The sequence below is a fragment of the Herpailurus yagouaroundi genome, unplaced genomic scaffold (assembly GCF_014898765.1).
Source record: "Herpailurus yagouaroundi ecotype Mexico unplaced genomic scaffold, PumYag 191, whole genome shotgun sequence".
In the NCBI taxonomy this organism is placed as follows: Eukaryota; Metazoa; Chordata; class Mammalia; order Carnivora; family Felidae; genus Herpailurus; species Herpailurus yagouaroundi.
The window spans coordinates 11,470,961-11,483,708 of NW_024412422.1; the positions used below are offsets into that span (position 1 = coordinate 11,470,961).

General features: G+C 51.1%; 1 protein-coding gene across 8 annotated transcripts in view; it reads right to left on the reverse strand.

Annotated features, from left to right (window-relative positions):
* The window catches only part of CUX2 (cut like homeobox 2), a 285,742-nt gene that overhangs the window by 33,790 nt on the left and 239,204 nt on the right, over positions 1 to 12,748 (reverse strand). For all 8 annotated transcript variants that reach the window (XM_040443880.1, XM_040443883.1, XM_040443879.1 and 5 more), the window contains 5 exons: positions 9,107 to 9,241; positions 6,000 to 6,123; positions 4,123 to 4,199; positions 3,188 to 3,254; positions 615 to 663 (listed from right to left, as the gene is read on the reverse strand). In XM_040443880.1, the coding sequence (XP_040299814.1) occupies positions 615 to 663; positions 3,188 to 3,254; positions 4,123 to 4,199; positions 6,000 to 6,123; positions 9,107 to 9,241 (452 nt within the window). The remainder of the gene's footprint in view (positions 1 to 614; positions 664 to 3,187; positions 3,255 to 4,122; positions 4,200 to 5,999; positions 6,124 to 9,106; positions 9,242 to 12,748) is intronic.

The following is a 12,748-nucleotide window of genomic DNA, read 5'->3' on the forward strand; positions in this document are numbered from 1 at the left end:
AGGTGGCTGGGATCAAGTGAGAAGGCTGCAGGAGGCCCCTGGTGGGGAGGGAGGGAAAGAAGCCGCTAGGGCTTGTCCCTTGTCACCACCCCAGGCTCTGTGGAACATGGTTCCTCATACAGTCTGGTTGGGACAGACCCACCGCCCAGCTTGGCCTGCGGGCTGGGCTCACCAGTCACTGCTCTGCTGCCTTCCTCCTGCTGTCTGGAGACACCTGGAAAATGTCACCTGCACAGCAGCCACCGGGGAAGGGCACCGGCTTTTCTCTGTAGGCAGCCTCCTGGCCTTTACCCAGGCTGTTCCCTGGCCTGGAATGCCATCCCTCTACATTTTCAATTTATTCGACAGGTGTCAGCAACATGGCCCTTCCTCCAGGACGTCTTCTTCCCTGACCCTTGTGCCTGGTCAGGTGCCCCTTCCCTGACTGTTGCTGCCTGAGTCACCCTATTTCTGAGTGTTCTGCCAGCATCCCCCCTCCTTCTTCTGGGAGCTCAGGGTCCCAAACATCTCCCAGCCCTAGCACTCAGCATGGCACACGGTTCGATACGCATTGATTGGGTTCAGTCCCTTTCCCCCTTCACCCGAGACCCCCACCCTGGCACACGTCTTCTCACCTGATTAGCCTTCTCCAGGTTGGTCATGATCAGGCCGACTTCATCTGCCCTGAGACAGAAAGACAAGACCCTGAGAAGGGCTTCCGGCAGCCACCAGGCTGATAGCCCAGCCCCTGCCTGAACCTAAGGGTCTTGCAGTGGAAGGCTGAGGAGGCCGCCCCCCCTACCCTTCCTACTGGAGAGAAACCAGGCTGGGAGGAACAGAGCTCAGGCTCTGGGGGAATGGGAACAGGGCCTCAGCACTGCGCCCCTTCCGGGCAGCCTGGCCTCCCGCCTCCCCCAGGGGTCCATTCTCTTAAGCTGTCCACAGAGCTACCAGGTGTTTGCCCCTGCTGTGCCTTCTACCCAGGATCCCCTTCCTTAAGAGAACAGGACCCTGAGCTTTAAAGCCCAGCTCTGGGGCACCTGGGAGGCTCAGTCAGTTAAGCATCTGACTTCAGCTCAGGTCATGATCTCACAGTTCATGAGTTTGAGCCCTGCATCGGGCTCACCGCTGTCAGCACAAAGCTGACACTTCGGATCATCTGTGTCCTTCTTTCTCTGCCTTTTTCCCTGCTCACACACGAGCTCTCTCTCTAAGATAAAACATTAAAAAAAAAAAAAAAAAAGATGGGAGTGCAAGCTGGTGCAGCCACTCTGGAAACAGTATGGAGGTTCCTCAAACAACTAAAAATACAACTACCCTACGACCCAGCAATTGCACTACTAGGTGTTTATCCAAGGGAAACAGGTGTGCTGTTTTGAAGGGACACGTGCACCCCCATGTTTATAGCAGCCCTATCGACAAGAGCCAAAGGATGGAAAGAGCCCAGATGTCCATCGACGGATGAATGGGTAAAAAAGATGTGGTATATATATACAATAGAGTATTTCTCAGCAATCAAAAAGAATGGAATCTTGCCATTGGCAACTATGTGGATGGAACTGGAGGGTATTATGCTAAGTGAAATTAGGCAGTCAGAGAAAGACAAATATCATATGACTTCACTCATATGAGGACTTTGAGACAAAACAGATGAACATAAGGGAGGGGAAACAAAAATAATATAAAAACAGGGACAAAACAGAAGAGACTCTTAAATATAGAGAACAAACTGGGGGTTGGTGGAGGGGTTGTGGGAGGGGGATGGGCTAAATGGGGAAGGGGCATTAAGGAACCTAGTCTTGAAATCATTGTTGCACTATATGCTAACTAATTTGGATGTAAATTAAAAATAAAATAAAAGTAAAGAAAAAAAAAGCACGTACTGGCTAATGCAGCAATATTTCCAAGGGTATAAAACACTGCAAAAAGTTTTATGCCACCAGGAAGCCACAGTAATCCAGTTTCAAGGATAGAGAAGAAAATGTCGTGCAGGAAGCGTATGACAAACCACTTCAAACTGGTGTGGAAACGAAGGGAGCAGGCAGCCAGGATCTGCAAGGTCACTGCTGTGCTGGCACTGGCGGCCCGGCCCCTGCTTGATGCCTGCCCCCCTCCCACCACCGTGCCCTCCAGCCTTTTGTATTAAAATTGGTGGGAGTAGAAAAAAAAAAAAAAGAAAAGAAAATTTTAAAACCTAGCTCTAAAGTGTCCTCCTGGGAGGCCTCTCTCAACTTAGCCCCAGGGTGGTCATTTGTTGATTTCCTGCCCTCCAACCCCCAGATTGCCAGCATCGAGGGGGCCAGGACAGGCCTCATCCACCTCGGCTGCCTCTCGGCTGAGTGTGGGGCGGGGGACACAAGAGGCCTGCGGGGAGTATCTGGTGACTCTAAGCCGCGCATGCTTTAGGCATGTTCGGGGCCTTCTTCCGTGCAAGCTGTCCCCCTGCCGCCAGCACTCAACCCGGCATTGCATTCTTCACGTGGTCATCTCCTTCTCGTTTTTGGGTTGCATTCTGAAGGTCATCTCCTTAGGGAAGTCCTCCGTGACTACCCTGGGTAATAGGACCCGCCCTCCCTGTTATTCTCTCTTGCTGCTCTCAGTTCTTCCCTTCTTAGTGTTCACCAGGTGCCCAGAACAGGGCCGAGCATACAGTAAGTGCTCAACAGTATCTGTGAAGGAGCGAATTTATCACTGTATATCATCAGTTACCATCTGTCTCTTCTCTTTAGCTGGGGTCAGGGCCACGTTCTGATGTTTCTTCCAGGGACCCAACACAGCACTGGGTAAACAGTAGGTGCTAAATAAGTGTTTGTGGAATAACTGATGTCTTATGGCCACGTTGAGTCCAGAGTAATTTAAGTGAATGACACTCGGCTGAGGATTGGCCTGGGTTGCTGTGGTGAAGACAGTCCTAGGAGGTTGGGGTGATGGGGAGGCCCCTGCCCAGCAGACCCTGCTCCGCCATGACCCAGAATGTCATGTATACTCTGTGGTGCATGAATGGCACAGCAAATGACTGGTGAACAGCTGTGTGCCTATGGGGGTGGGGAACACAGGGTGCTTAAAGAAACAGGTGCTTCCGGCGGTGAGTCAGAGGGAGAAGACTCAGAAAGAGAAGGCAGAAGGCGTATTTGAGAGGGTCAGAGGGAGGAGGCATGTCTGGGAGGGTCAGAGGGAGGAGGCATACCTCAGCAGGGTGTTCACTTACTTGGATGCTGCCTCCTCATCGTATTTCCGCCGCAGTTCCAACAGCTCTGTCTGTGTGGCCTTTAACGCTGGGAAAAAGTAAAGAGCCAGGGTGAAGTGCCCCCTGCTTTCCCCAGGAACCCACTCCTGCTGCAGGGCCCAGAAAGTAGAATGAGGTTCAAGGTAGTGAAGGAAGACCTTTCTTTTGAAGGTCTTCAGAACCAGTGACAGTTAGAGCTTCCTGCCCTTGGAGGGGCTTCAAGCCGGTCGGAGGGCAGATGAGATCACCCTCTAAGAGTTTATGAAGCTCAGGGGACCCAGGCAAGTGGTAGGGGTCTGTCTATCCCATGGCCTTGGGTATGAGCTACCCAACATGCTTAGGTCACTCCAGGACCTGGGTGGGGCCATCCATCCATGAGCTCACCCATCCCGAGGTCTGGACCTGGCAGGTGAGGGGGACAGGGAGGAGCAATGAAGTCAACGGATATGTGTATATTATAATAAATGGGAGATTTCTCATAAAATTCCAGATTTCTGAATCTCCAAAAAATCTTGGTGACATTGGGCCATATGGCAGTGGCTGGCTGGTGCTCAGCAGTGGCCATCTCTTAGTCAAGGCCCAGGTCCTCTAGTTTGCTCCAGATCCCACCCTTTCCTACGGCTTTCCCTAATCTGGCTGCTTGTTTGTGTGTCTGGCCCCTACAGGCACTGCCTTTGCCACCCCTGATTTAATTCTACTTCTCAAGGCCTCTCTCCACGGCAATATGGCCTCTGGGGACGGGGCTCGGACCCCCACTGGGTCCACTTCCACTTCCTTCCCAAATTCCCCTCTTGCCTTCCTGATTCTAGAATACCTGAGCCTGTGTTCACAGTGTCACTGTCCCCTTCTCCTCCTCCTCCTGGTCTGACGGGGCTGGGGAGCTGCACGGGGCCAGGGAACACATGCCAGATACATACCTGAATGTAGGACTTTGATCTTTTCCTCTGCCTCCCCCAGTCTGGCTGCCAAAGTGATTTGTACTTCTTGAAGGCCCCTGCAGAGAGACTGGGCCTGCTCAGAATGGCTCTGCTCGTGCCTGTGTGGATGGGCCCTGCCTGGGTCCCCAAGGTGGCCCTCCTGTCTTCCTACCCCTCTCACCTGTTCTCTGTAATCTACACCCCTGCCTTTTTACAGGGTCCTTCAACATGACGTTCAGGCATTTGGCCACTTTCTGTTTTGCTGACTGTGTGGCAGCATTTGGGTGGACCTACATCAGGTAGTGGCTTTGCCTCTCTGGGCCTCAGTTTCCTCATCTGTACAATAAGGTTTCTAGTGGGGGTTTGCCTCTGTGAGTGTTGTGAGACACCTTCAGTATGATGCCTGGTACCCAGTGTTCCCTCAATATCATTAGTTACTATTCCTGTCCCCGGGGAGGCATTTTTTCCCTTCTCTGTGTCAGGAGTTGGGGATGGTCATCCGGCCCACTATAGCCTAGAGCTTGGGTATGATACAAGTGTCTCAGCAGAGAAACAGGGGCCCTAGCTGGACTGGGGGAAGGTTTATACAAAGCTTGGGTCTTATGTTGTCTGAATCAGAGACTCTAGAGAAGGAACTTTACCTCTGATCCTACACCCTCACCCTCTCACTGAGGGTGAGGTGTGTGTTACACATTGGCAAAGTGGGTGTCTCACTCAAACCACTCCAGCCACATTCATCTCCTTGCTGGTCAAACACACCAGGCATGTTTCTACCTCAGGGCCTTTGCACTGGCTGTCCCCTCTGCGTAGAACATTCTTCCCCTATATATCTTCAAGTTTCACCCCCACCCTCTCAGGGCTTTCCTCACCTTCTCAGTGAGGCCTCCCCTTATACCCTATTTAAAACTTCAGCCTCAGTGTCATCCCCCCTTCTCTGCTTTCTTTTCCTTCACAACCCTTATCTTCATGTAGCAGACTTTATCTTGTTTAACTTGTGTCTTCCTCATGAGAAGGTAAACTCCAGGAGGGCAGGGAGGTTTGTCCATTTGTTCACTGCTGTGTCCCTAGATCAGTGCTTGACACACAGCAGGTGGTCCCATAAGTACATGGGATGAATGAATAAAGGAATAAGTGAATGAAAGGCTAAACGTAATGACCACCATGAAACTGGCCTAGAAAAGCCCCAAGAATCCAGAAATTATAATAATCCAGGTATTACTGCTCCCACATCAGCTGTAAGGGCAACCATCTACTGACATATTCCCAGTGAGCACTGAGCTAAGTGCATACATTCATTCTGACCGGAGACTAGGAGTTGATATGGCCTGCCCACCTGATCAGGCTTTGGCACCCAGTTGTCCAATCACACACGAATCTCAGGGTTGCTGTGAATGTATTCTGCAGATGGGGTTAACATCTGCAGTCAGCTGGCGTTAAGTAAAGGAGAATAATCTCAATACTGTGGGTGGGCCTCATCCAACCAGTTGCAAGTCTTAAAAATAAAACTGAGGAAGAATTCTGCCGCCAGACTGCAGCACTGACTCCCGCCTGACAGTTTCCAGCCTGCTGGTTAGCTCTACCAATTCAGACTTGCCAGCCCCAACTGTGTGAACTAAGTCCTTGAAATACACGTCTTAATTAATTAAAATAAAAAATCCTTCCGGTTTTATTTCTCTGGGGAACCCTGCCTACTATACCACCATTGATCCCATTTCCCAGCTGGGAAAACTGAAGCTCAGACAGGTGATGTGACCTGCCCAGGGCTGGCCACTGAACCAGGCCTGGATCTCTAGCTCCAGCCTGAATCCAGATTCCCTGATGGTCCCACCTCCCAGCCAGGCGGGGCAGCAGGGCCCCGCCTGTTCCTCCCCACTCACTTTTGTTTCTCTGCCTCATTTCTCTGCAGCAAAGTTTCTGTCAGGAGGGCTTTGCCGGGAATGCCTGGGAGGCGGCTCCCCTCGGTCAGCGTGGGTCCGGCCGGAGACGTCCCCTCTCTCTGCTCTGGAGGGAGGAAAAGAGGGAAAACCGCCCATCGCTGGAAGCGACGTGGCAGCCAGAGCCGCCTTCTGCAAACTGGACAGATCGGCAGTGCTGGGATAAGAGCTGATTTCTCAAACTCGAGTGTTAGAGAGAGTGCGGCTGTGGAGACCTGCCATCACATGGTCGGCTGGGTTGTAGCCGTGGGGGGTGCGTGTGCACAAAAGTCAAGTCCCCATAGTGCCAGCCTCAGACAGCAGGCCCAGGTGCTTCCTGTGCCCTCTTGGACCTGTTCTAGCCTCCTTGGCCTTCTTACTTTTTTAAGAGTCACGGGCAAGTATACATAACATGAAATTCACCGTTTTAACCATTTTGAAGTATACAATTCAGTGACATTTAGTACATTCACAGTATTGTGCAACCCTTAGCACTAATTCCAGAACACTGTCATCACCCCAAAAGGAAACCTGTCCCCATTAAGCAGTCACGCCTTTTCCCCCTCCCCCAGCCCTTGGCAACCACTAATCTGCTTTCTGTCCGTGGGGATTTGCATATCCTGGATATTTCATATCACTGGAATCACACATAATGTATGTCCTGTTGTGTCTGGCTTCTTTCACTTAGCAAACTGTTTTGAGGTTCATCTAGGTTTGTTTTTATGGTTAAATAATATTCCATTTTACGGATATGTCATAAATGTTTTCCCATTCATCTGCTGATAGACATTTGGGTTGTTTTCACCTTTGGTTGTTGTGAATAGCCCTGCTGTGAATATGTGCACATGCGTTTCTGTTTGAGCACCTGTTTTCAGTTCTTTGGAGTATATATTACCTAGGAGTGAAATGGCCAGGCCATGGGGTAACTCTAGGTTTAACTTCCCCTCTCCATAGGTGGTGGCACATACTCAGATGCTCAGTCATAGCTGACCTCACCTGCAGGTGTCCCTGGGCAGGGCCCACATCAGTTCTACCTTTGCAAGCCCCTGGTGGCTCCTGTAGGGGATCAGTGTGTGCCTTTGGTACTGAATTTTTCATGGAGAGAAAGGCTGCTCAAGGGCCGGCCATCAAGCGTGGATGTCTCAAGAATTCCAAAATCTGGGCTCCTGCCCTTGGGCCTGAGTCAGTTAAGTTCAGTCCTGGTTGTTAAACTCCTACTGTGAGCCTGGCACAGCAGGGTGAGTGCAGGGCTGGGCAGTGTGCAGAGTGAGGGCCTGACAGAGCAGTCAGGGCCTGGCTCGTTCTTACACATGCACACATACACTGGGAATATTCCAGGGGCTGAGGTCACAGAAGTGAACAAACAAACAAGGTCTGACCCTTACGATGCAGAGTAACAAGGGCTCTCAAGGAGAGACATAGCCTAGGGCCAAGGGCAAGAGCCCTTGGTTTGAATCCCTGCTTGGCCACCTGTTGCTTCTGAGATTCAGTTACCCCTTTGTAAAATGGGGCCAGTGGTACCTCAGAAGGTTGATATAAGATGGCAGTGGGACACTGTGTGAAAGGCACCTGGCACAGAGCAAATGCTCTGAAGAGGCAGTTCCCACAACTACTATTATTTGATAGAAGGAAGTTCAAACCCTAGAGGCACCTAGAGGGACAAGCTGGCTTGTCAGGGAGGCTGGAAGGGCATTCTGGGTACGGGAAGAGAGTTGGCAAAAGTGCTGTATTTTAGTCACCATAAATCTTCCCCAGAAGACTCTGCCCAGGACTAGGCATACAGCAGGTGTCCACTAGGCACTGGGGGGATGGGAGGGGGCTGTGAAATTGGGAGTGTGCCACAGCAGTCAAACTTTGATTTGGCATGCCTCAGGCCATTATCTTCTCCACAACTCTAGGAGGTAGACCAGGGTTCTGCAAAGACAGCCCTTGGACCAAATCTGGCCCACTGCCTGTTCTGTTTATGAGGTTTTACTGGAATATAGCCACACCCACTCATTTACATATGTTTTATGGCTTTTTTTTTTTTTTTTCAACAGTGTTTAGTAGCTGTAACAGAAAGCCTACAAAGCCTGAAATATTTACTCTCTGGCCCTTTACAAAAAAAAAAAAAAAAAAAAAAAGAGAGAAGGTAATCTTGCTGAACTTTGAGGTGAATCCTCCTCATTTATTCCTTAGACAAGTATCCCTAAACCTGACTCTTCTCTGCTTAATTTTCCTCCTAATCTTTCTCACCATGTGAAATACTATATATTTAACATTTATTGGTTGACAGTCAGTGCCACGAGGGCAAGGATTTTTGTCTGTTTTGCTCCTGGCTATGTCCCCAGTGCCTATGACAGTGCTGGGCTTGAAGCTCAATGAACACCTTTAGATGGCTACCAAGAGCTTTCAAGTGCACATTTGCTTCTCCCCATGGAGACCTTCTACCTCGCCTGCCAGAGGTAACCACCATGATGAATTTTGTTCATCGTTTTCTTGATTTTAAACATTTTTATCACAATATATGTATACCTAAACTATATTTTTAGCTTTTCTAGTCTTTTGACTTGTCTTATCTGGTGCTGAGACAGTGCTGTATTCATATCCTGTTTCCCTCTACTCCTGGGCACAGAGTAGATTTTCCAGGCTCCTTTGCAACTGGGTGTGGCCATATGTATGAGTTTTGGCCAATGACAAGTGGCTGTGGAAGTGAATCGGGCCGCTTCTGAGCCTGGACCCATAAACCTCAGTATGACCCTCCACATTTTTTCTTTGCCTGTTGGCAAGTTGTCAACAGTCACTGTGACTCTGGATGTCATGTGTTGAAGATGGTGGGACCACCACAGCTGGGTTGCCCGAGTGACTCCATGGAGCATCCTCTCCAACATCCCACCCTTCAAATATATTAAGCTTCTGGGATTTCGGGTTGGTTTGTTTCTGCAGCGACGTACCCATAACCCATCCTACATCTAAAACGATAAAGTTGAGTTCCTTGCCCCCCGACACCTCCAAAGGCGGCCAAGATTGGCTGTTGAAGATCCACAGCCTGTTTTTTCATTATGGACATCCCGTCAAGGCCTTATCAGTACCTTTAGGGCCAAGGAGCTCGGGGTGCCTCTTCCACGAAGTGTGGAGGTCTCGCCGCGGCTGCCCGCTGGGGTCGAAGCTGGGGGGCTGCAGTCTGTCGTCTAGGCCGCGCGCTGCCTCAAACACAGGCACAGGGTCTGCACACACAGAGAGAGGAGCACGGGAGTGGTGGGGGCCCTGAGGGCTGAGGGCTGCCCAGGCTAGGCCCGCAGGGCCTGGGGGGTCCCTCTCAGGATGCTGGCGTGGAGGGGACCATGCACAAGAGCCTTCTGGAGTTGCTCTGATGGCTTAGGAGACCAATGTAGAATTTCTGCTTTATGAGGGAGCCGTCTACTTCAGGTACCCTTTCAGTGGAGCGTGTGCCATCCCCAGGGGCATGCGTGTCCTGCCCACCTGGAATACTACTAACGATGATAACTGTCACAGCAAGTGCATTTTCTGGATTCCATGGTGCCATCTGTGGCGGCCATGCGACTGTCTTGCATACCTCCAACCACAGGAGGTCATTAAACGAGGACCTCACTCTGAAATCCATCGTGAGGCCAGTCTTCTAAGACAAGGCCTGCAGGCAGCCAGGATGGGGCCGACTCCTGAGGGCCACGGGACTGCTCTGAGCACCAAGGACTCCCCCAGGGCCTGCTCAGCACTGCACAGACTGCTCAGGCTGTCCTGTGTGGATGCTGCCACCCAGTTCCCTGCCTCTCCTTCCTCTGACACTTCTCCCACCTCCCTCCCCATTTTTCTCCCCCTGTGTTTCCTCAATACCATCCACCTACCTACCTATCTAATCCTTGGGGGTACCTCTCAGTGCACCTGGACCAACACACCACCATTTGTTGCACGTGAGGTTGACTGAACAATGGCTTTTCTGGGGGTGAAATACATCCCTGGATGTAAGATACCCCCCAATTTCTCAATAGCTAAAAGATGAGGAATGTGTAGGTCCTTCTGCCTGGAATTGTTTCCCTCCCCACCCTGTCATCTAGGAAGCACTTCCTCTTCCTTCAGATCTAGACGCCAGCACTTCTTCCACGTGACTTTCCCCACTCCCCACCCTCGGCAGGTACTACAAACACCTGGGTAATGCCGGAGGTTGGTGTGGCATCTTCTAGGCTACAAAGCTGTTCACGGGCATGGGTTCCCGTGATGCTCCCAGCATCCCCCGGAGGCTGGCTTGGATCCAACTCATTTTCACAGATGAGGAAACCAGCTCAGAGAAGCCAAGTGACTTGAAGGGCAGAGGTGAGTTTCAAGTCTGGGTCTCTTTCTCAGATGCCGCAAAGGCTTCCTGTCCCAGAGATGTGGACATTTCCAACCCAGCAGCCCAGGTGGGTATTCATGGGGGCCCAGGAAAGCCAGAGCCTCTTTGCCCCAGACAAAGGGGCCTGGGTCTGGTCCACAGTCCTTTCAAATGCCCTCTCTCTTGCTGTTCACTCTCCTGGAGTCTCCTGCCACCACCCGCTCAGCCACTGTTCTCTGCTGGGGTGCAGCGGGATTAAGAGCATGGATCCTGGGTCCTGGTCTAATCCCGTACTTGCTTTTTAGGATTGCTGGGTGACTCCGGCAAGCAACCCTACCTCTCTGTGCCTCACCATAAAAGTTCCGACCTCATGGGGTGCCTGGGTGGCTCAGTCGGTTAAGCATCCGACTTCAACTTAGGTCACGATCTTACTACGGTCCGTGAGTTCGAGCCCCGAGTCGGGCTCTGGGCTGACGGCTCAGAGCCTGGAGCCTGCTTCCGATTCTGTGTTTCCCTCTCTCTCTGCCCCTCCCCCGTTCATGCTCTGTCTCTGTCTGTCTCAAAAATAAATAAACGTTAAAAAAAAATTAAAAAAAAAAAGTTCTGACCTCCTAAGGCTGGGATGAGGATCCATGCACATAAAGTGCTCAACACAGCGACTGGCATTTGGTCATCTTGGAACAAATAGAAGCCCTGGCTATTCCTGTCTTTCTGAGCTCCAGTCACACTGGCTTTCTCTTAGTCCCTCAAATGTACCTCCCTACTGTGGAGTCTTTGTACAAGAAAGAGCCTCTGCCAGGAACACCCTGTCCTCCCTTTTAACCTCTTTCAGCTAGTTAATGCTTAATCACCTTTCATATTGCAACTCAAATGCCACTTCTTCCAGGAAGCCTGCCTTGACCAGTCATTCCTCCAACAGGAGCTCTCTCAGCTGCCTGCGCCTTTCCTTCACAGCTCTCATTTTAGTTACACTTCTCATTGATTAGCAAGTCCACCTAATTATCACCCACTGGACTGCAAACTCCACAAGGGAGGACCGGGACTGCATCTGATTTTGCTCCCCTCTGGACCCCTCGTGGGTGAACGAAGTCTGCCACGCAACCTGGCCCAATGAACATCTGCTGATGGAAGAAACGGCGCAGTGCCTATACATAGGAGCCTTCAGGTCCGGCTGGAACAAGGTCGCCTCTGCGTTTTATCCCTCTCCCTCACCCCCTCCCACCCCTGTTTGCTTAGGTGGCGGGAGGCTCTGACAATGGGCGTTTGTGCCGAGGTAAGCAGGTGCGCGGGAACGCTGCCGTCTTTCCTCTGTCAGCACTCCCCCCACGCCCCGTCATTAGGCAGGGCCTGCTCAGCGGGGTATGCCATTATGTCTCCCCGGGCTGATGTAATTATACATTGACATAATTAACCCAGCAAGCGCATTAGGCAGGCCAGCTAAAAATTCATCTATAATTATTTGTTGTGTGCATGCTAATGAGTCCATCTGCACTGCCTTTGTACAACACGGACAAATTAATTTACAAGTCTGGATTTTTTAATAAGTTCAAGAAAATGCTTCCTATTGTGTCCTGGTTTTTCAGAAAGGAAGAGAAAGGCGACAAGCACTTGCCGAGGTCAGGGAAGTTAGATAAACACGGGAGGGTGCAGCTCCGAGCGGGCCATGGAGGGCTCACTCTGGTTCCAAGAAGATGGAAAAGATCCAGCTCGTGGCTTGGGGGCCTGCTGGCCACGAGCCTGCCCAAGCCAAACAATTACACTTGGGTGATAAAGGGTATCATCCGCCCCATTTCCAGGGATCAGGTATTGACACTTCATTCTGCTTGGGGGCCCTGTGGGTCACTCCTTGCTGCTTTGCGCACTCCATCCAGGGGAAGCTGACCTCAGGTGGGCCCCTGGAGGAGAGGCTAGAGGACCAGGGTTGGCTGGATCCCCATTCAACACATGTTCAGCAGATTTTAAGGCTCTGGCTTTTTGCCTTTGTTTGCTGGTACAAGGTAGGACATAGTGGTTAAGCTCACAGAATCTGAAGCCCAGCTCTGGGTCCAAATCCCAAGGAGCCTTGAGCCCTGTTTCCCCACTAATAAAGTGGAAAAATACAACAGTTCCTAATTCCTTGGAATTACTTTTGGGAAGATTCTGGCTCCAAATTGGCCAGTAACTTTGGACAGTTAGTCAACCTCTCAGAGCCTCCATTTTCTATTTTCTCATCTGTAAAATGGGGCCACGTGTGTAGGGTGTGGTTGTGATGTTTGGAAGAGAGAACGTAGATAGATTTTCAGTGCTAGGTGCGTAGCTGGGCTTGGTAAATGTGACAAGGCTGCTGCTATTACCTGAGAGGAGGCAGCACGCCTGGTCTTGTGACCTGGAGGTCAGCTGTCTGCATGGTAAATGCTCTGTGGAG